Source organism: Dendrobates tinctorius, unplaced genomic scaffold (assembly GCF_039654945.1).
Source record: "Dendrobates tinctorius isolate UK_male_01 unplaced genomic scaffold, ASM3965494v1 ptg000230l, whole genome shotgun sequence".
Taxonomy (NCBI): domain Eukaryota; kingdom Metazoa; phylum Chordata; class Amphibia; order Anura; family Dendrobatidae; genus Dendrobates; species Dendrobates tinctorius.
This window is the reverse complement of record NW_027361897.1, coordinates 6346041-6369503: the sequence shown is the minus strand read 5'-3', so window position 1 is coordinate 6369503 and position 23463 is coordinate 6346041. Positions and strand designations below refer to the sequence as shown.

At 44.8% G+C, this 23463-nt stretch overlaps 2 protein-coding genes across 6 annotated transcripts in view; one reads left to right on the top strand and one right to left on the bottom strand.

Moving 5' to 3' along the window:
* Window positions 1-136: 136 nt before the first annotated feature.
* DPCD (deleted in primary ciliary dyskinesia homolog (mouse)) lies at window positions 137-21996 on the bottom strand. 3 transcript variants are annotated; one of them, XM_073555813.1, is made up of 6 exons: window positions 21974-21996; window positions 16309-16389; window positions 15212-15336; window positions 13320-13453; window positions 4735-4837; window positions 137-306 (listed from the first exon to the last, which is right to left on the bottom strand). In XM_073555813.1, exons 2-6 carry the CDS (start codon window positions 16346-16348, stop codon window positions 202-204), a joined length of 507 nt encoding a protein of 168 aa, XP_073411914.1. In that variant the 5' UTR covers window positions 16349-16389; window positions 21974-21996; the 3' UTR covers window positions 137-201. The 3 variants fall into 3 exon arrangements, with proteins under 3 accessions (XP_073411914.1, XP_073411913.1, XP_073411912.1); XM_073555812.1 differs by lacking the exon at window positions 21974-21996 and adding an exon at window positions 20991-21116; XM_073555811.1 differs by lacking the exon at window positions 21974-21996 and adding an exon at window positions 20754-20984.
* The window catches only part of POLL (DNA polymerase lambda), a 39436-nt gene continuing 36979 nt past the window's right edge, over window positions 21007-23463 (top strand). For 2 of the 3 annotated variants that reach the window (XR_012222583.1, XM_073555809.1), the window contains exon 1: window positions 21099-21209. Coding sequence is in view for 1 of the 3 variants with exons in the window: in XM_073555809.1 (XP_073411910.1) it covers window positions 21174-21209 (36 nt within the window). In the remaining 2 variants the exon portion in view is untranslated. Of the gene's footprint in view, window positions 21210-23463 lie in introns of all 3 variants that reach the window. The other variant, XM_073555810.1, reaches the window with a different exon arrangement.

Here is a 23463-nt window from a genome sequence, read left to right as displayed (position 1 = left end):
ATACAAAACTGTGAGCGCCCTGCACCTTCCGCGGTCCTCGCATTCATTAACCTCACGTGTATGATATGGGGGTCTGATTACTAGATTATGTGGACCTGTGTAAATGGGAGCTTGCCCCATACTGAACAGGCAGAGATGCAATTATACACATTTATTCTTTTAAATAGAAAAACTAAAAAGATAACAGAAGACATTCCCGAATCACTGCGTTTTGCAGTCGACATCCCCTTCAGAACTGGACTTCATAGATTTCAGTTCTTTCTGCAATTCTTCTTCGACAGCGAGAATCTCCTTCGGTTTCTGATACTATGAAGACATGGACAATGAAAAGAGTGAGATAGATTAGATGGCTTGGATAGAAAAACACAGAATAGAAATTATAGACATCATTATTACTATTAGATTGTAGGGTGAAATGACTTTAAGGCTGCAAAAAAATCATGGCTTTCGATAGCACATTGCCTCATAAACACAGATCACGTGCGGCCGAGACCAATTAACGATTGTTCTGTGCCCATGGCAGTGCAGTCGACCTGTCTAAACAGGCTAGTAAATGACCGCCAATCAGCCAGCTTGCATGAAGTCAATCCGCAGTCATTTAATAGGCCATGGCTAGTGTCTGAAAGCCCTCATACACATTGGATTAAAGTGTTTCACCCCTACAGATCTGAGAACAATGCCTTAGAGAATGGATCGTAGGCTGAGCATGTGCATCTCTACTCCAGATGAGATAGCTAATCACTGTACGTGGCGATTTCCGGCAGTCCTGGCTTTTATGTGGACATCCATAGAGCGGGAGGGAGGATGTCCACCTTATCTCCACCCCAGGGTGTGGTCTGGGGCTTAAGTAGCTGGCCTCCATAGGGAGCAGAGTTCAGTGTGTGGAGAGGAACACTCCAGAGAAGTTGTTATGCTGGAACCAACCTGAATAGTGTATGTGTCTGTGTGTTCTGCTAGCGGTGAGAGGGAGGAACCTCGCTCTCAGAAGGACTGTGCTTTCTGCTACCATTTTGTTTTCTTTATCTGTTTTGCCCAGAGGGCTGTATTTGTTTTACTACACCCTGGTTTATGCTGTCCATAATAAACCAAAAGAAGTTCTTAAAGGGGATCTGTCACCCCATTTTAGCACTATCAGCTTCGGCCACCGCCATCAGGAGCTTATCTACAGCATTATGTAATGCTGTAGATAAGCCCCCGATGTAACCTGAAAGATAAGAAAAATAAGTTAGATTATACTCACCCTAACCCTGTTGAGGGCAGAGTAAAGTACTGCAGTGCGCAGGCGCCGGGAAAGGTCAGAGAGGACCGGCGCCTGCGCACTGCAGTTCTTTTCCTCTGCCCTTAACAGGGCATATAAAGTGTGCCAGAGCTGCGGCAGAAGTAAGAAGGAGGACAGCATTGTATGAAGATGGGAGGCGCCGGACCAGACCGCGCCACCCATCGGACCAGACCAGACGCCAGAGTGAGTATAATCTCTTATTTTTCTTCTCTTTCAGGTTACATCCGGGGCTTATCTAGAGCATTACAGAATGCTGTAGATAAGCCCCTGATGGCGGTGGCCGCAGCTGATAGGGCTAAAATGGGGTGACCGAGTCCCTTTAAAGCCGCAATGTTCCCGTGTCTATCTCCGTGTACAGCCGAATGAGCCAATCTACCACTGGGGTAATAGGGACCCTTCTGACCACTTTTGCTGATGAGTGTTATTCAGAAATTAAATAAAAAGGGCACCCCCAGACTGGCGATAGGCGCTCTTTATTTTTTTCCGTAGGTACTAAATCATGCAGTAAATGGTTTAAAGAAAATAAATTTAGGGTGATAATTTTCAACAAGGAAATCCACAAAGTGGCCAAAATATTGTGCGCAAATGCAATGATAGACGTCGGCCAGTGTCTGCGGTAGGTTGTGTCCGGCAGCAATGCTCAGCTGCACTGATGTGAATGGACTGAGCTGCAATACCATAGCCAACCTGTGGACGGGTGTGGTGCTGGAAGAAAGCAGCCATGTGTTTTTAATCCTGATCTCCCCAGATAGTGTAATATTTTACCATTACAAGACAGTTTCAGTTTTACTCTCTGTGGCAATGGCTGCAAACCTTTTTTATTCCAGTACTAAGTCTAAATGCCATCCAACGCATTTCAGACAAGGACACCCGCGAGATCTGAAACCCTTGGGACTCGTTTTAAGACAAAGCGATTCTCTGGTCATATTGTTATTTTTAGGGGAAAACTGTTAATAATTACAGTACGGGATTGAAGTGACAGCAGTAAAAATGTTGGAAATCAGCTTTTTATTTTTGGTGGAAGAAGCAATCTGGACACATACCAAAATCCCCCGAACAGCAATGCAAGTCATCTGCATGAAGTCACTGAACATGTGTGCCGCACATCTGCACTTTTTTACATTTTGGTAGCGAACCTAAATATCTTAAAGTGAACCCATCCCCATGTTTAGCCCTCTAAAATGAAGGGACTGGGTCGTATTCCTGTAGCGTGGAGATCTGAGCCCCAACTGTTTCCTTCCAATGTAAATGATGATTGAAGAAACACAGAAGAGAGATGAAATGTCAAAAGTTATTTCTTCTATCCAATCAAAAAAAATGTATTGGACTAAAACAAAAAAAGAAAGCACTCTGTAGCGCCATAGCATGCAAACATGAAAAATGAAATATGAAAAATTGAGAAAGCTTAGCGCATAAAATGGCCAATTTATGTGTACCTGGCAGCGACAGTAAGGCGTTTCTTGTATTCCAGGACCCTAACCTAATGCCAATCCTCACTTAGACTAAAGTCTTCATCTGTATGGGAACTTATGTAAATCCTCTCCGAAGACTGGAATCTATATCTCTGTGGAGGGGTGGTGGCCCTGCTATGATTAAAATCACCTGTGGCTAAGAGGTGGAGTGCTCAGTCAGAAGGTTAATGAATACAAATTTCAAAAAAACTGACCGTCACATCCAAGCATAAACTAAGTGTGAACAGGTGCTTAACCTAGAGTCACCAACTCATATACACTCAAACAAAAATGTTTTTAAAAAATTATTGGGTCTGCTTATTCTGAATATGGATAATTCCCTTAGAAAAATCATGGCATATTGATAGAATAAAGCATCACTCCATGACCCCTTACAGTGACACCCCGACCCATCACTGTGCAGGCAACTACACCACGGGCCATTCAAATTAATGGAGCAGTTTCCTTACAAGCCACGTGCCCCTGTGCAGGGAAAACTAAACCGGCAGCAGTCAGACCCGCTACTGATCATTGATCAATGGCATAAGCTAGCCATGTGCCATCACTGTATAAGACGTATCCATAGCTTGTAGTGTCAGCATGAAATATTTGTGGGGGTTTAAATCTCCCTTACGCGATAATCAATAAAATAAAACATAATCCCCAAAACTGTCTAAAGTGTTTATCCACATTTCTAAATCAATTTCCCCATACGTAACTCATTACATCAAAGTACGACCAAGGAAATGAGCCCACACTGTGCTACCTAGTAAGCCCGGTTGTCACACATCCGTGTTTCGTGCTCTGTATGGACCACCGTGCCTGAACTGAACAGCCTTACAGGGTAGACTTTTTGGGCAGATGTGGAAAAATTTCCGCTAAGTAAGAATGCTATCAAAAATAGAAGTGTTTATATTTTGCTAATTGATAAAATTAAAATATTAAGTGAATGAACAAAAGGAAAATCTAAATCAAATCAATATCTGGTGTGACCGCCGTTCTAAACGGCATCAGTTCTTCTAGGTACTTGCACACAGTTTTTGAAGGAACGTTGCAGGGAAGTTTTGTTCCACACATCTTGAAGAACTGCGGATGTCGGCTTATGCTCCTCATATAATCCCAGTCAGACTGGAAGGTGTTGAGATCAGGGCTCTTTATCGAGATAATTCTTACTGACATTGGCTGTATGTTTAGGGTTGTTGTCCTGCTTAATTGAGTCTGTCTGGGATTACATAAAGAGACGGGAGAATTTGCACATGCGACATCAACAGAAGATCTGTGGTTAGTTCTTCGAGATGTTTAGAACAACCTTCCTGCCAAGTAGTGTTGAGCGAACGTGTTCGGATAAGGTGTTATCTGAGCATGCGCGGGTGCTAAGTGTCTTTGGCGTGCTTGAAAAATATGGTGGAGTCCACGCGGCAGCATGTCTCAGGGCTGTTCAACAGTCTCAACACATGTAGGGATTGCATGATGTTAGGCAATCCCTACATGTTGAACAGCCGCAAGATATTCAGGTGTGGGGACTTGAACATACTGTTCGAGCACACCAAAGATACTCAGTTAGCACCCGAGCATGGCAGATAATACCTTATCTAAGCACTCTCGCTCATCACTACTGCCGAGTTCTTTCAAAAACAGTATGGAAGTACCTAGAAGAACTGATGCAGTTTTGAAGGCAAAGAGAGGTCTCATACCAAATATCGATTTGATTTAGATTTCTTCTTTGTTCAGTCAAAGAACCTATCAACAGTTCAATTTTAAGAGTTCTTACTTTGCAGAAGGTTTTCCACACTTGTTTGAAACCTTTAGTACACATTTAATTCTATCTGTCCAGTTTGTTCAAGAGACCCACAGTCAGTCTGTTGCATCCTAGAGTGTATGGATGTGGGAGCCATGGATGTGTGAAAACAGCCTAAAAGCATGAAGACAGTGGGAGTAGCCACCAGAAATGTGGCACATACTCGCTGGGATACATGTTCCACAGGCTGACGTGTCAATACTTACAGTTATGATTAAAGTATTATTTGCGTGGGCAAAACTTAGGGAGCTCTCGTCCAGGTCCAGTTGGCATCGGTCTAGGTCCGGAACAGAAAACTTTTTATAATACCTGTGAGAACAAAGTAGGTGGAAATCAAAAGTAAAACCATATGAAACAGTCACAATAGCTGTGGAAGGCCTGGCTCAAATATAGGAGGAATAAGTACCCCCCAAAGTACGTGTGAGCCCCTAAAACTGTGCATTAGCCGCACCTTACAGTACAGCAAACATTTAGCACTTACTGGTTTACGAAAGGACTAAGAGGAATCTCTGCAAGTGACTGGCTGATTCCTTCACATTTACGGTATCAGACGTGGAGGAAGATATTTTAGACAGCTGATAGGTCTGTGATTTATCAGAGAGAGTGTGAAGGGGGACGGTCGCGTGGCAAGAATGTCTACAGTACATAGCAAGACGGACCCCACGCAATAAGCCACCGTCAGAGGACGCTTCCAAGATGGTCATGTATACAAAATTTCAGTTTCAATTAGCCATTTCATTTTACGAGTTGGATCCCACAATTTTAGTAACATTTTGATAATTACTATTATTAACTAAATAACTATTGATAACTATTTGCCCACATTTAGCCAACGTGCCTTTTACAAGGACTAATTTCCTAGTTCAGCACCAAGGTTGCTTTAGAAATTTTCCTAATTTTTTGTATGATTTGCATTGTTTCTTTTTTTGGTACGTTTCACTGTTTTTTGTCCATCATCTACCGAATATTCCTCAATTAGTAAATTCCAAATATAGATAAATGAAGAAAACGATGAGCGAGCAGAGCGGCTGGGTGCAGAATGTGCTCCGACAGAGATTAAAGTTTCCTGTGATGTAGCTCCTCTTGGTATTTGGCAAAGGTGGCAGACGTGGATAATAAGGGAGATGTCAAAGGTTAAACAGCAGAGATTAGATGAACACAAAGACATGTTAAAGAAGTGTTAACTCCTCAATGATAGATAAAAAGACTATACAAAGCGCAGAAGTTTGGTTGGGACAGGGAGGAACTGAGCAGTAATCCAACCACTGAGTGTTCCTTACAATTAATATATCTGGGACATTGTTCGAGCTGATAACGCGCAGCGCACGAGGTGCCGAGACATGTAGACGGCCTCCACCAGCCGGTATTAGTCACTTTTATTTTCCTTTTAAAGCAAGTTCCAGCAAGAATACAGGAAAACAAAAATGGATGAAGGTAGAGCCCAGAGAATGGTCCCAATGTACTGACATACAGACGCGCTTCCTCCATCAACTCTTTAAGACCCTAAATGAGCAAGAAAGCATTCGTACAATAATACCTATCGCTAATCCACAGGAATGGAGATAAATTTATGAGGTGGTCCAAACATTTAGAACCCACCAATCTCGAGAACAGGGGTCTTGTTTCCGCCTTCTGAAGCAGACGTGCGCCTGCGCTACTATCGTTCTATTCAATGCCTATAAGAGTGGTGGTCACACATGCGCAGGATCGCTCCCATAGACCTAAAGAGGCGAACTGTGTAGTGATCATACATGAAGTCACACTCCCACCAATCATCCGATTATCACCTATCCTGGCAATGAGTGAGGAATTCTTTGTGGGACAACCCCTTTAATTTAATATGATTGATACAGAGAGAGACTAGGGCAAATAGCGATATTAATGTAGGTATCCCAACCAGTGGTTTGGGGGACCCCGAATGCCACTCTAGACTGTTCCAAGTTCAGAGGACATCACTACATGTGTGGACCTGTGGTGGAGCAGCATACCACTGGCTCTCTGCTCCACCATTTTCCTTTATTTTTTAATTTTTTGGAGGCTGCAGGTTTGGCCTGTGGCCCGGATGGGGGCACGCATATGATGTCAGCATCCTTCTGTAGGCGGCAGAATGACAGGACCGTATCACTCAGTTTTTTCTAAAAAGAGAGAGGACTTGTCTGATGGGCACCTCAGATCATTATTTTATTTTTACATGGGGCATTATTACTTTTAAATAATTGCTCAGGAGGGCATTATTACTTTTTAAGGTGCACTATAATATTTTAGGTGCCCCCTATAAAGAAGCACAAGGAGGCACTCGGGCTGTTATCACTTTTTAAGGCGGCACTTATTAGATTCTAAATGGCACTCAGGCATTACTACTTTATAAGGCAGCACTGGAGGCATTATTGCCTTTAATGGAGCATTTTTACTTTATAGGGGGCACTCAGAGGATATGCAATTTATAAATGGGACATTTATTACTTTATATGGTGGCACACGGCACAAAGCTGTCAAAGGGGCACACAGGTGACTTCTGCAGTTTCTCCGCACAGAATATGTCTCAAGACCATATCTCAGACCTGAATGTGGCTCTCGAGGTGAGATCAGGGCACATAGCCATGGCTGCTGCAGTTTGCCGCTCTCGTCCTGAGCACCACTGTCCATATATTACGCAGATAACCCAATGTCAGACCTCTGTTTCTCTGCAGGCAAACATGACATCTTATGTAAACCTGTTGCCATTAAAAAAGTTGCAGATCATAGATTTCTTGATGCATTAGTTATTCGGCTCCTGGGATCTTTCCACCGCTGTGCCAAGTTTATTACAAGAGTTGCAAACTTCTTATTGGATGCATTTTGGACTCTTCTAATGTTGGGAAATTAAACTTACATTCCTTCCGGCTATGGGCAGGTAGATTTATCACTAAAATTGTCATCATTTTCTAGCTTTAGGCTCAAAAAAATCTGCCAAAAAATTCTTGGCTGCATCGTTTCCTTAAGATATGCCCACTTACGATACCTAACTTTGTGCAAAAAATGTCAGCAATGTCTACACTTTTTCAATTTTTTTGTACAAACTAACATAGTAATTAAGGTTGAAGGAAGACTTTAAGTCCATCTACACTGCGTGCAGAATTATTAGGCAAGTTGTATTTGAGAGGATTCTTTTTATTATTGAACAACAACTATGTTCTCAATCAACCCAAAAGACTCATAGATATCAAAGCTTAATATTTTTGGAAGTTGGAGTGGGTTTTTTTTAGATTTGGCTTAGCAGGATATCTGTTTTTTCAGGTAACTATTACTGTGCAGAATTATTAGGCAACTTAATAAAAACCAAATATATACCCATCTCACTTGTTTATTTTCACCAGGTAAACCAATAGAGGAACACAAAATTTAGAAATAAACATTTCTGACATTCAAAAACAACAAAAAAAAAATCAGTGACCAATATAGCCACGATGTTCTTTACGATGACACTCAAAAGCCTTCCATCCATAGATTCTGTCAGTTGCTTGATCTGTTTACGATCAGCATTGCGTGCCCCAGCCACCACAGCCTCCCAGACACTGTTCCGAGAGGTGTACTATTTTCCCTCCCTGTAGATCTCACATTTTATGAGGGACCACAGATTCTCTATGGGGTTCAGATCAGGTGAACAAGGGGGCCATGTCATTATTTCTTCTTTTAGACCTTTACTGGGCAGCCACGCTGTGGAGTATTTGGATGCATGTGATGGAGCATTGTCCTGCATGAAACGATACTGACTTCTTCCTGTACCACTGCTTGAAGAAGGTGTCTTCCAGAAACTGGCAGTAGGTCTGGGTTGAGCTTCACTCCATCCTCAACCCGAAAAGGTCCCACAAGTTCATCTTTGATGATACCAGCCCATACCAGTACCCCACCTCCACCTTGCTGGCGTCTAAGTCGGAGTGGAGCTCTCTGTCCTTTACTGATCCAGCCTCGGGCCCATCCATCTGGCCCATCAAGAGTCACTCTCATTTCATCAGTCCATAAAACCTTAGAAAAATCTCTCTTAAGATATTTCTTGGCCCAGTCTTGAAGTTTTATCTTATGTTTCTTGTTGAAAGGTGGTCATTTTTCAGCCTTCCTTACCTCTGCCATGTCCCTTAGTATGGCACACCTTGTGCTTTTTGATACTCCAGTAACGTTGCAGCTCTGAAATATGGCAAAACTAGTGTCAAATGGCATCTTGGCATCTTCACGGTTGATTTTCCTCAATTCATGGGCAGTTATTTTGCGCCTTTTTTTATCAACACGCTTCTTGCGACCCTGTTGGCTATTTGCCATGAAACGCTTGATTGTTCGGTGATCACGCTTCAAAAGTTTGGCAATTTCAAGACTGCTGCATCCCTCTGCAAGACATCTCACAATTTTTGACTTTTCAGAGTCCGTCAAATCTTTCTTCTGATCTATTTTGCCAAAGGAAAGGAAGTTGCCTAATAATTAAGCACACCTTATATAGGGTATTGATTTCATTAGACCACACCCCTCCTCATTACAGAGATGCAAATCACCTGATTTACATAATTAGCAGTTGGCTTTCAAGCCTATACAGCTTGGAGTAGGACAACATGTATAAAAAAAGTGATGTGATCAAAATACTCATTCGCCTAATAATTCTGCACACAGTGTAGTTCAACCCATATCCTATCCTAACTTGCCCTAACATGTTGATCCAGAGGAAGGCAAAAAAAAACCCATTTGGCAAACAGTAAGCTTCACATTGGGGAAAAAAATTCCTTCCCGACTCCACATACGGCAATCAGACTAGTTCCCTGGATCAACGCAATATCAAGGAAACTAGTGTATATACCCTGTAATATTATACTTTTCAAGAAAGGCATCCAGACCCTTCTTAAATTTTAGTAGGGAATCACTAATTACAACATCATATGGCAGAGAGTTCCATAGTCTCACTGCTCTTACAGTAAAGAATCCGCGTCTGTGAGTATGCTTAAACCTTCTTTCCTCCAGACGTAGAGGATGCCCCCTTGTCCCCGTCACTGGTCTAAGAGTAAAAAGATCATAAGAAAGGTCTTTGTACTGTCCCCGCATATATTTATACATTGTAATAAGATCACCCCTAAAGGTACTGTCACACTTAGCGATGTACCAGCGATCCCGACCAGCGATATGACGCGGTCAGGATCGCTGGTACATCGCTAAGTGGTCGCTAGTGAGCTGCCACACAGGCAGATCTCACTAGCGACATCGCAGGGGATGGGGATCGCTACTTACCTGTCACACCAGGCGATCCTGCGTCCTCCCGCCCGGCTCCACGCGTCACTCGTCCTCACAGCAGGAAGCGCCACAGGAAGCAGACGACGAGAAACAGTCCAGCCTGTTCTCGCGCGATCAGCGATAACCAGCGGGGGAGCCCGTCGGAGGTAAGTATCAGACATAGCGATATCGCTAGCAATATCGCTATAACGTCACTAGTTATAGCGATATTGCTAGCGATATCTCTTAGTGTGACAGGCCCTTAAGCCTTCGATTTTCCAAACTAAATAACCCCAAGTGTAATAACCTGTCTTGGTATTGCAGACCCCCTAGTTCCCTAATAACCTTGGTCGCTCTTCTCTGCACCCGCTCCAGTTCAGCTATGTCTTTCTTATACACCGGAGACCAGAACTGTACACAGTATTCTAAGTGTGGTCGCACTAGTGACTTATATAGAGGTAAAATTATGTTCTCCTCATGAGCATCTATGCCTCTTTTAATGCATCCCATTATTTTATTTGCCTTTGAGGCTTTTGAGGCCAAAACTGATTAAAAAATGTGCACCGTAGTGTTGCTTTAAGTTCTTGCGAAGCCACAAATGTTCCTGTGCCAAATGTATCCGTGCGGTCTACATCATCTGCGAAGGTGGAAGCAGCCGAAGATTAAAATCCCATTAGGAACTTGCCACTGTCAAAGAATCGATCTAGGACCGATGCAGGGTCACATTAGCACTGCAGCCAGTCGGTGGTTCTGTGATTGGCTGCAGTGCTCATGTGATATAAGAATGACGCATCGCTGGAACAGCGCCGGTCTAGGAGATGAGTTTGTGCCATGGTGGTCATTTGCACATGGTCGGCACGTCATCACTGCAGCGAAGTTGAAGGTCCAGCAAATTCCCTGACTAAACCAATGACCGCACTGGGCATTAGACCAAGTATGTCATCACCACTGAGGCCAGTGATCGGCTGCCACAGTCAGATGTCTACTGCTCCAGAAACAGGACCACCAGAGCTCATCAGTGGAGACCTCTCCTCTGTTGTGTCAGCAATGGTTAATTCAGAAGAGAGGTAGTTCCCTGCCCATAAGAGCTTGCACTCTACAGGAGTGAGAACCCTGCTAATAAAGCTCTGGTGGTCCCCAGCGGTCTAAGGTGATATGGGCAGTGACCTCTATCTTCTAGATTGTAAATTATTATGTGTAGGAACCTTTTTTTTAATTTTTGTAATGACGTCATTTTAGTTTTGTGTTGCTTCCCAAACTGTACAGTGCTCTGGGATGATAAATATATATAAGCCTCAGACTCGCATTATTACTAGAAGACACGCAATTGCTTCACGAAGTCACTGGACCGAGAGCGCTTTACTTACACCAGGACGTCCTCTCCAACAGCGCCCTCTATTGTTCCAAGGACAAATGTGCAGAAATATTGTGACGTAACGAATCATCCTGGGACGGGTAAGATCAGCGATGTTCAGGTGTGTTAATAAATGTATTAATAACTCAACCTCAGACATCCCATGGGTTATAAAGATAATAGAGCGATACCACTCTAGTGGCATGTTTTTATTTTATTTTTTCATTATTTCATCGTTGGAGTGGTGTTACTAATCTAAGTCCCTCACCATTATCTTATACTTACCAGCTGCTATCTTTAGCTCTTCTTGGTGCCGCCATCTTGTGGCCGCAACTTCGGACTGTGTGGAAGTCAGAGGTAACTGTCACAAGCTCCCAATATAAGTCTAGAAGACCCTCGTTCTGGTTCTCATAGACTTACACTGAGTTGTGACTTCCAGCAAACACTAGCGTGATCCGGCAGATCACAAACGGCACGAGGCTGACCAGAGCGGTGCCGATACAAGATGAAGACGGCGGCTGGTAAGTGTGATGCTAGGTGGAAGGAACTTTGATAAGTAGCACCACTCCAGCGCAGAAATAAAAAAATAATCTGGAGTGGCGCTTTAATTAATCCTGATCACGGACTAGAAATGGTAGTTTCATGAGGTCGTTGTGATCATATGTGTGGTTAGGGTTCTATTCGGAAAACTCGAGTCCATACAAGAGTATAGATGGCAGAGAAGCATTCCTGCAGCTCAGGAGCCACACGTCGGCCATTAGCTTGAGTCGTAGCTAAGAGCAGTTCCTATTCTGAAGAAATCATCTGAATGGGCGCCATGAGCTACCACATTTTACCCGCAGCTTCTCGAGATAATAATTGCCAGACAATCCCCTTCCTGCATGTGTTACGGCCCGGCCGTGGTGCGGGCTCATGAGCAGTGGGTGGTGGCTGCCATTGCTGGACACTATAGCACTTACATGTTAAGATCAATTCTAACTGCAACATCTATATGGCTTTGGAGAAGAATTTGATTACGTGTGCTGATGAGTTGAAGGGGTCTAACAACCCCAGGTCCGAGCTTCCTAGGCCCGGCGGGCATGATACAGTACAGCACAGAACTATTGCATTGCATTGTATATGCTTGTATACACAATGTATTATATATTGTTCCCATGTTCACGTCCCTGTTGGCTTTAAAGAAGCCCTCCTCCTCCTCCTCCCAACAAAGGTTTTATCCTCTTATTATATTGCAGTCATCATATTATATAGTACTGTGTACTTAAAATTGCTCATTTTGCCTTTCTACCCAGATAATTCTTCTGTTTTCCGTTAGGTCTAAGACTTCACGTGATTAAAAACTGACTAGCTGAATCCTTCTAAGCTCTATGTAGAAACAAGAGGTGAATGATCCCTGCATGACTCATAAGTCGCTGTAAGGCTGGGATCTCACATGCAAGAAACACGGCCGAGTCTCGCATGTTAATACCCGGCACTCGGGAGCGGAGCGTGCAGCCACATAGCAATACATGCAGCCGCACGCTCCGCTTCCGAGTGCCGCCGGCAGTGCCAGGTATTGACATGCAAGACTCGGCCGTGTTTCTCGCATGTGTGATCCAGGCCTAAAAGTCACTGGTGGGGGAGGAGAGAATAGCTGAGTCAGGAGTTGAAGAGGGGGATGATAAATGCAAGAGACTTTCTGTTTCTACACAGAGCAAAGAAAAGAGAAGAATTATCTGGGTAGAAAGGTAAAATGAGCAATTGTAAGTGCACAGTGCTGTATAATATGATGAGTTCAATATATTAAGGGGATAAAAACCTTGATAGGAGTGCTTATTTAAAGTGGTTGAACACTAATATAAAAGCACTCGGTGGGGAGAACTGATCGTCACTGAAACGACAGCGCTCCTCCATCTTCTAGGCCGGTTTCTTGGTTATTTTTCTGGATTTGGGGCATCACGTGACCGCGGCAGCCTTCACATTCGATTTGAACTGTAAGAAACAATGTCTCCTCCAGAATGTGAAGGCTGCAACCCATCAGCAGCTGTTGATTGGCTTCAGCGGTCAAGTGATGTTCCCCTCCAGAAGATCGGTGGGGGACGCAATGTGGAGTATGGAGAAGCGGCTCCGTTTCCACTTGCTTTGTAAATAAATGAGAGCTGAAAGCTCGTGCTGCTCTGCACAGTGTGGATGGAGAATTAGTGGAGGTGAGTAGAGTAACCCGCGTACTTCTTGTTCGTGGTCCGTACAATGCAGCATCGCTCCTTCCGGTCCACGGTCACGCTATACACCTCTTTTGGGTATGGAAGATTACGGATTCTCCACTGAAAACTTGATTTTGTGTCCTTCCTCATGAAAACTGGCTAGAAGAACAGAAACAGATAAAATTACATGAGGATATTCCATGCCCAAAGACTGGTTACCACTTTGCCTCACCAATGGTGGTCCCTAAATACTGACTGACTATCACCTTATCACGCCATTACTGGTGCAGGAAACATAGGAAATCAATCACAGAGCGGATGCTGATTGACTGCAGCCGTCATAAGATGTGAGAATGTTATGTCCCCGCAGGGAGATCACAGGAGCGGCACCGGTCAGAGAGGTCATTTTTTTCCTCCATCACAATAGAGCCATTAAGCTTTTCTAGTGGCATTTTTTTTGTCACCTTAATATATGCTTTTTTTTCTGAGATTTTACCCGTCCTATAGAGAAGTTTATGTGAAAACATGGCAGTATAAAAACGGCATACCCAAAACCGAAATTTTGGGGCAGAGAATGTAATAAGGTTTTTTTTCTACGCCAGTTTTTAACAGAAGCCTGCGTGAGTAAAATGTGCGCTATCACTAAACTTGGGGCATCTAAGGCTGTTTGTAGGTCATAAACTGAAATCTGGGAAACCTGGGGTGGATTTTCACTGTCATTTTTTAGGGTAAATCGTAGTAAATCTGTCGGGGACTTTCTCAGTCTATGTTTCAGAAAAGCGACACGAGCTGCAGAATAAAAAGTCACTGTATGTGTGCAAAACGTGTGAGGACCGAGATCAGAAAGTTTACCAAAGAGGTGGCACAGCTTCAGAAACATCCCCGGTTGTATGTAGTTTTCTAGATCTAGACTTATTAACATTTGGCCACAGTGTGTTTAGGCCTAAGAAATACTAAAAATGCCATACACAATAATAAACACAGAAAAATGTCTTTAGGGGGCACCCTGAGACTTTTACTTTGGATGGAGAGGCCTAAAGCTGCATATGCAAAGAAAGAGAATTGTGAGCGAGTGTTTTTAACAACGCTGGTTTCAGAATAGTCTTGTGGTGTAAACAGGCTACTGATCATCTGATGAATGAGCAGAACGCGGGCTCATCTGGTGAAAAGATCATCGTTCTGGGCGGTGAATGCACAGGACTCGTGCTGCGGAGAACTATGGCAGCCAATGTGCACGGAGACATTTATTACAGATCGCTCTGTGCGCGTCGACTACTTTGGTCTGTCTGTGTAAACAGGCTAATAAACATCCGCCGATCAGTAAAGCGATCGTGTTGTGCCGCCGGACAGTCCGAGTAAACAGACCCTTATAGGGATATTCCCAAGAGGATAAGTTATCCCCTATACACACATAAGTTACAGACTGCTTGGGGTCCGACTGATGGGACAGCCAGTGATCCCGAGAATGGGGCTTCACAGTCGGAATGGAGCGTCGGTGTACATGATCGACCCTCACTCCATTCACTGTGTATGGGGCTACCGGAAATACACTACAGTACTATTTCCATCAGTCCCATAGACAGTAAAAGGAGCAGAGTTCAAGCATGAGCATCTCCAGGGAAGGCGGCGCCCTGACGAGCCTGGTTCCCTAGTTCCAGACCTCCGTTCTAGGGATTGTTGGGAATCAGGCACCCGAAGATCAATGAATTATCTTGAAAATGAAGGCCATGTTTTTATTTTTTCAGTAGTAGCTGTAGCGACTAATGGAGGAAAGATGGACCCTTCACAATCTGTCTATCTGATGGACTTATATGGTCCTGTAGATGGTCAGCTCGGGAATATTCTGACATTGTGGTGAAGCTGTATTCATATTAGAAAATAAAAAAATCAGTTCGTAGCGCTGTCAGATAAGCTTACGTTTGAACTGTTTTCCTTTAAGAAGTCTGGCTGTAAAACCCCGACAATTGGGAGGGGAGCGTCGCCAACCTCAGTCTGCCATTCTCCGTGTGCCCCAAGAGAGGACTTCTGTTTCCACTTTCTTACTGTGAACAGGACATAAATGGACAAGATGGAGAAGCATCGTCTGATCAAGAAATGAAGCCAAAGATTCTCTCAGCAATAGGATTTACTGTCCCCTGTTATCAGTCGCAGACGACAGAGCGACTATAAATACGATGCACCAATGATAACAACGTAGAGGGAATCGGACACCGGTTATCCGCACAAATCAGATTCCAGGGATGAGTCACTTAATAGGCGGTGTGTTCTAGTTTCAATACAATCAGTATTTTATTGGCAGGAGATTATCATTGCAGGACTAGGTCTCACATGCAAGCTAGTCCAGCTAATCTGTGTACCCCCGCCCTCACCACTGATTAGCAGCTTGCTGACATTACAGTGCACACAAAAAGCTTCCGATCACTGTGTGGGCGGCGTTATACGGCGCTCAGCATTCACAGCACTGCTACATGTACAGCAGAGTAAACAGGGATTCTATGAAACCTACAGCAATCTGTCTAGCAAGTGACATCCCCAGAATCAGGCTCTCTGCCCCTACATTATGCTGCTCTTAAATTACATAGCAAACACTGCTGACATATTTTGTTAAGGCCAAGCAATCCTAAAAAAAAATCCCTTTATTGTCTTCCAAGGACAATTTTTATGTTTGCCCTTTGATTTTTTTCCCTTCTTTATTTTTCTGTCAATAGAGCAGGTATAAGGACTTTTTTTTTACATGAGTTGTAGTTTTGATTTATAGCATTATTTTTTCCAAAATTTTGCCGAGCAGAAACAAAATTCCAAGCACAGTTACATGCCAACCTCATCCCACCCCCCGCAATTTCGATACTATTTGGCGGTATAACCGACCCGGCAATACGGTTTTACAGGTTGCTAAGAATACGACGACACCAATCGTAAAAAAAAAATAAAAAATAAAAAATTGTTTAGGCTAGGTGATTATATGCTAACAAGGGGGTGATCGGGGATCGCTGACATCTCTCGTAACCTCTTACCCAGTAGGTCATGGCTCTTGTGGTCATATTCTTCTGCCATTTCCTTCCCATCTGAAAACAGATAGTGAACTTTCCTTCTGCCTATAAGAAAAGTGGGGAAAGATCCGATCAGTTCTTGTGATTAGAAGGAAATTCAGCTCCGCTAAATATGACCATATGGATTTACCATGACATATAAAACATGACCATCACTAAAGGAAAGTGGCTTTTCGGGTCCAGATATGTCCAGCTAGAATCAGGAGCACAATCCGGGATTTTGTACCTTTGGGCGCAGAACTAGAATATCACACGTGACCTCTCCATGAGAACGGGCCTTTCTGGTGCCATGACACCACTCCTGTATACGGGGTTATTTCCCAGTACCCATTCTTATTACCTATATACCTATAGACACTGCGGTCTAGAAATTCAGGCAAAACCTGTTTTTATTTTTCTTGTTGACCACTGACCCGGAAGAAAAAAACCCTGTCCGTGATATTTCTTTTATTTGCACTATACATGTGCCAATACATGAAATGCAATGTGCAAACGATGTGCCCGGCCTTTCCTTTTCACTGTTTGCCTGACGGAGAAGGCTGAATTAAAGGGACAGGAGTGGCTCCAGGACTGATGATCCCTTAATGGCACATGGCCGCCGTGATGATGCCAGCTAAGTTCAGCACGGCCTCATGGTACGGGCACGGGGAGTACGGTACATACGCTGCTGACAGATTATTTCTGTAACTACGTGCGGACCTCCCAACACCTTATCGCATCAGCGGTCCGCATAAGACTCTGCCTGGATAGTTTAGAACATCGTTGTAGAGCAAACGGATGTGCGGAGATGGGAAGGGGGCGACTGCCAGAAAAGGCAGAGATGGCTTATTACCATCGCTGCCTTCCTGAGAGCTGTGTCAGCAGCTTCCAAACCCCTGTCCCTTACATCATCTTTTGGACTTACCCATTGGTCCTCCTCAGCCACCCACACAGATGGACACACATTAGACCTGGTCTTCACCCCTCTCTGCTCCCTATCTAACTTCACAACCTCCCTTCTCCCTCTATCTGACCACCATCTACTCTCTTTCTCGTCCCTGTCCTCCTCACCTGTCACCTATGTTCAGCAACATGCGCACCCCCGCAGAAACCTCGCACATCTAGACACTCGCACACTCTCTGACTCTGTTCTGTCCTCCATATCTTCACTCCACAACACTGACACTACCACTAGTTTCTACAATGCCACTCTTGCATCAGCCATCCACTCGGTCGCCCCTCTCATGCACACCAGAGTGTGACGAATCAATAGAAAACCCTGGCACAATAACATCACTAAAAAGCTTCGGCAAGCATCCGGAATTGCTGAACGGCACTGGAAGAAAAAGCATTCACAAGACGACTTTACTGCACTCAAACAAGCAACACTCGCATTCAAATCTGCCCTCACCTCTGCTAAAAAGACCTACTTTACATCCCTTGTATCTACCTTATCCCACAACCCCAAACAGTTGTTCAATACTTTTAACTCCCTCCTCTGCTTACCACTGCCCCCTCTGACTTCCCTAATCTCTGCCGAGGACTTTGCCACGCACTTCAAAAACAAGATAGAACAAACACGGCAAGTCTATATTGCTCAACCACCACAACCCCTTTGTATACCAGACCAATGCCCAAACCCCATAACCTCCTTATCCAACATCACTGAAGGGGAGCTTGCTCATCTTCTCTCCAAATCACACCTCACCACTTGTGCTCTTGACCCTATCCCATCCCACCTCCTCCCCAACATCACCACCACTATTATCCCATCCCTAACCCACCTCTTTAACATATCACTAACTTCCGGTACCTTCCCTTCTGCTTTCAAACATGCCACAATCACGCCTATCCTTAAAAAGCCAACCTTCGACCCAACCGCTATGTCCAGCTATCGCCCAATATCGCTGCTCCTATTCGCTTCCAGACTCCAGGAACAACACGTCCACTCTGAACTTTCCTCCCACCTCTCATCTAACTTGCTCTTTGACAATCTACAACTTGGTTTCCGCCCCCATCACTCCACTGAGACAGCCCTGACCAAAATTACCAACGACCTACTTACAGGCAAAGCGAACGGACAATACTCTATACTCCTGCTTCTTGACCTGTCCTCTGCCTTCGACACAGTTGACCACTGCCTCCTACTACAGATCCTCTCTTCCTTTGGCATCAAAGACCTCGCCCTATCCTGGATCTCCTCATACCTTTCCAACTGCAGATTCAACGTCTCCCACTCCCACACTACCTTCTCATCCCACCCTCTCTCTGTTGGAGTCCCCAAGGCTCTGTTCTAGGACCCCTACTCTTCTCCATCTATACACTTGGACTGGGGAAACTCAAAGTCCCACAGATTCCAGTCCCACCTTTATGCCGATGATACTGAGATCTACCTCTCTGGCCCAGATGTCACCTCCCTGCTCTCCAAAATCCCGAAGGGTCTATCAGCCATATCCTCCTTCTTCTACTCCCGCTTCCTCAAACTGAACGAGGACAAATCTGAACTGATCATCTTTCCCCCATCTCACAGATCTTCCTTACCTGACTATCTAAAACAATTGACGACATCATGCTTTCCCCTGTACCGGAGGTCTGCTGCCTCGGAGTAACCCTTGACTCTGCCCTGTCCTTCAAACCGCACATCCAAGCTCTCTCCACTTCCTGCCGCCTCCAGCTCAAAAATATTTCCAGAATCCGTCCCTTCCTCAACCGTCACTCTGCTAAAATGCTTGTGCATGCCCTCATGCTCTCCCGCCTTGATTACTGCAACATCCTTTTCTGTGGCCTCCCTGCTAACACCCTCGCACCTCTCCAGTCTATCCTTAACTCTGCTGCCCAACTAATTCATCTCTCTCCTCGCTACTCCTCCGCAAATCTCTTCACTGGCTCCCATTCCCTCAGCGTATCCAGTTCAAATTACTAATACTGACCTACAAGGCCATCTATAACCTGTCTCCCTCATATGTCTCTGAACTAATCTCCCATCCTCCCAAGACCTCCTCCTCTCCTCCCAACCGCCTCCAAGACTTCTCCCGAATAGCCCCCATCCTCTGGAATTCTTTGCCCCAACATGTCCGACTATCAACCACACTCGGATCCTTCAGATGGAACCTGAAAACCCATCTCTTCAGGAAAGCTTACAGCCTGCAATGACCCCGCTGCCTCCTCACCACTACTGGAGTGACTGCCTCACTATCACTGGAGCTGCTGCAACCCCCCAACCTACTGTCTCCTTCCCCACCATCCTGTAGAATGTAAGCCCGAAAGGGCAGTGTCCTCTCTCCCCTCTGTATCAGTCTGTGATTGTTAGTTTGTTTACTGTACGTGATATCTGTAATTTGTATGTAACCCCTTCTCATGTACAGCACCTTGGAATCAATGGTGCTATACAAATAAATAATAATAATCCTTCCACCAATCATGTCGGGACGGAGCAGAACCAGTCTTGAAATGCCCTCCAAAAGGTCTTTTATGACATTTTGGGGGACAGAGGGTGGAAAAAAAAATTTAAGAAAGAAAGAAGAAAAGAAAAAAAAGAAAAGGAAAAAAAAGGAAGAAGAAAAAAAAAAGAAAGAAAGAATTGCAACTGGTCCAAATCGCTCTGTTCAGCCCTGTCCTTGATAAAAATAAATAAATGTCAGATTGATGGATTGCAGTCTTGCAGGGCCCTCACTTTTCTGGTATCTGAGTTGGGTATTATTCTGTAATGTCTATTGTCTGTACAAGTCCCCACTAAAGTGTAAAGCGCTGCGGAATATGTTGGCGCTATAGAAATAAAATTATTATTATAAACATACCGTAATTGTTCTGGAAAGGGGAACACAATGTAAGACTATGATAGCGGCCATTTGTGCTAATGGAAAAAAATCATCTAAAATGTTTCCCTCATTTTCCCCTGATCTGGGCAATGACACAAAAATTATATACAAAAATCATTCCCCGCTGTATAACCAAAAATAAATCAATAATAATAAAAAAAAGGACTATGTAGAAAGAAATGCTGCATGTACTCAGCAGACGATCGCTTTGGGGTCCCTGCGGGTGCGATGAGGAGCGTGGTCCCCACAATTGTAGATCGTTTGTGATTTCTAAGAAAAGTTGTAATGACAAAATGTAAGACTAAACCTGTGACCCCAGCAGGCAGACGGAAGATGGCGGACCCCGGTCTGTGCCGCTCACCGCGCCCCAGATAATGGCAGCAGCAGTCTGCTATACTGGAGTGGGGCGCTGACCCTTACCAACCAATCAGATTCCAGCTCTCATTTCTCAAAGGCACTTTAGAAAATACAAGCTGCGATCTGATTGGATGTGCATGAGCCCACATGGATCTCATCCTCCTGCTACATGTGCAGACAGGGACAAGGGCACAAACCATAGAGCCGCCCGGATATAGAAAAGTGTGAGGTAAGGAGATGGAGAATGTCAGTCACCGTCCTGTAGGATGCAGGTCTTCTTAGCCGCCCTCAGACTCTCCAGCCAGTGCTGCACCGCCATCTTGGATTACCCACTGGTCTGTCGGAGCGTCGTTACCACAGCAACCAGAGGTCACCATAACCACGTATATGTCTCAGCTGCTAGTTACTATAGCAACGCGGCCTAGCTCTTCCCGGGGCAGGGGGCGCCCTCCTAGTGTACACGTGCAACTAGTGACTACAGCGCCGTCTTACCGCGCATAGAACACTGCCCCGGGCCCCATAAGTGCCAGTGTCCGTCATAACAACATCCGGGTCAGCCGGAAGCGGTAGTGACCTACATAATATCCATTCCCCGCCCCCCCGGAGATGTGAGTGCGGAGGAGACGACCGGCTCCTGACAGAGTGTGCTGGGAGTTGTAGTGCGCTGCAGAAAATATGCGCTCATTGTGTGCAATCAGCAGCCTGTCAGGTGTAAGGCACGCTGGGACTTGTGGTGCCACAGAAGCTTGTCAGTTGTGGGGAATGTTGGGACTTGTAGTACCACAGCAGCTTGTCAGGTGTCAGGCACGCTGGGACTTGTAGTACCACAGCAGCTTGTTAGGTGTAGGCATGCTGGGACTTGTAGTACCACAGCAGCTTGTCAGGTGTCAGGCACGCTGGGACTTGTAGTACCACAGCAGCTTGTTAGGTGTAGGCATGCTGGGACTTGTAGTACCACAGCAGCTTGTCAGGTGTCAGGCACGCTGGGACTTGTGGTACCGCAGCAGCTTGTCAGGTGTAGGCATGCTGGGACTTGTAGTACCACAGCAGCTTGTCAGGTGTCAGGCACGCTGGGACTTGTGGTACCGCAGCAGCTTGTCAGGTGTAGGCATGCTGGGACTTGTGTTTTTGCCGCTGTGGAAACGCTTAAAAAACGCTAACAAATCGCATTCCCATGCAATCCAATGGGATTCTGCAGTTGCTGTGCCCATGCCTGGATTTTTCTGCTGCGGAATCGCATAGCGGTAGAATCCGCATCTTGTCCATTAATTTTGCTGAATCGCGGCGATTCCGCCACCATAGGATTGCATTGAAATGCTCACTTTACACATGTGGCTATGCCCACCCTGCGTAAAGTGAGCGCTTCATGTGCGGATGGTACCCAGGGTCTGGCGGAGAGGAGACTGTCCTCCTGGCCCTGGGTACCATATTCCAGTAAAAAATAGAATTAAAATAAAAAATAGGGATATACCTACCCTATGTTGGCCCCCGGAGTCCTCAGCGTTGCTGCCGGCAAGTTCCTTTCCCAGGCGTGCTTTGCAAGAATGACCTCTGATGTAGAGGTCACGTGACCGTGATGTCACAAAGGTCATTCTTGCAAAGCACGCCTGGGAACGGAACTTGCCGGCAGCGCCGTTGAGGATCTGGATCACCGCTGAGAAGAACTGGGGCCACCAGGAGGTGAGTATATCAATATTTTTTTATTTTTAACAGTCTATCTTTTACTATTGATGCTGCGTAGGCAGCATCAATAGTAAAAAGTTGGACACACTTGTCAAGCACTATGCTTGACGAGTGTGACAACCTGTCAATCACTTTTCGAAGCGATGCTTGGAAAAGCGCTAGCATTCTGCAAGCTAAAAACACTTGTTTTGCAGGAAAACGCATGCGTTTTACCCGCGGCGGGGAGTTGCGGACAATTCCGCAGCATTTCTGCAACGTGGGCACATAGCCTTAAAGTGCGATTTAGTGAAATATGAAATTAACCCAGTAAACACTGTAAAGAGAAAAAGATCATAATGATTGCCAGATTGTTGGTCCCCACTTCACCCTAGAAAAATAAACTGCAGTAAAAAATTATCAATACATCATAGGTACCCAAAGATAATATCAATAAAACCGTCCGCTCACCTCACAAAAACCGAGCCCCGGCAGAAGTCCTCAACAGGAAAATAAAAAACGTTCTTGGAATGTGATGACAAAAAAAACTTTTTTTTTTACCAATTTCTAAATGTAGCCAAATTAGTTATCAGCGAAATTTTACTGACCTGGATTTCTGAGGTCATTTTTACTACACAATAAACGCCATAAAAACTAAATCCCCCCCCCCCCCCCCCAAACACAATGGCAGAATTGCAATATAATCAATTTTTATTCACTACTACAAGGGAAAAAAAAAGGAAACCTCGTATTTCTAGATCGACTGAAAAATAAAAAAGTTACGATTCTTCTAAAAAGAGGGGTGTAAAAAAACGAAAGCACAGAAATGAAAATTTGTTTGGTCCTAAAGAGGTAAAAAAAGAAGTGATCGGTAGAGATTTACATAGAGGCTGGAGTCATGTGTGCGAGAAATTTGCACGAGTCTCACGTCTCAATACCTGGCGTTGCCCCCGGCACTTGGGACCGGAGTGTGTGGCTTCATGTATTTCTGTGCAGTTGAGCGCTCCGGTCCGAGTGTTGGGTATTGAGACGCAAGACTCGTGCGAGTTTCTTGCAAGTCTGACCCCGGCCGGAGGGAAACCCTGGCGTACCCTGCAGAGACCCTGGATTACAGCCCAGTGGATTTATTGCACTGCATCCGTCAGTTTTCCTACATTAGTCCGGTGCCTTGTGTAACTATTTCACTTCCCAGGGCAAACTGTATATAAACCATATCGAGCCAGAAAAATTGTATTTATCCTCAGAGCAACCAGCCATCCTCAACCACTCATTGTTTTAAGAATATAAGACTGCTATTTGATTTCCC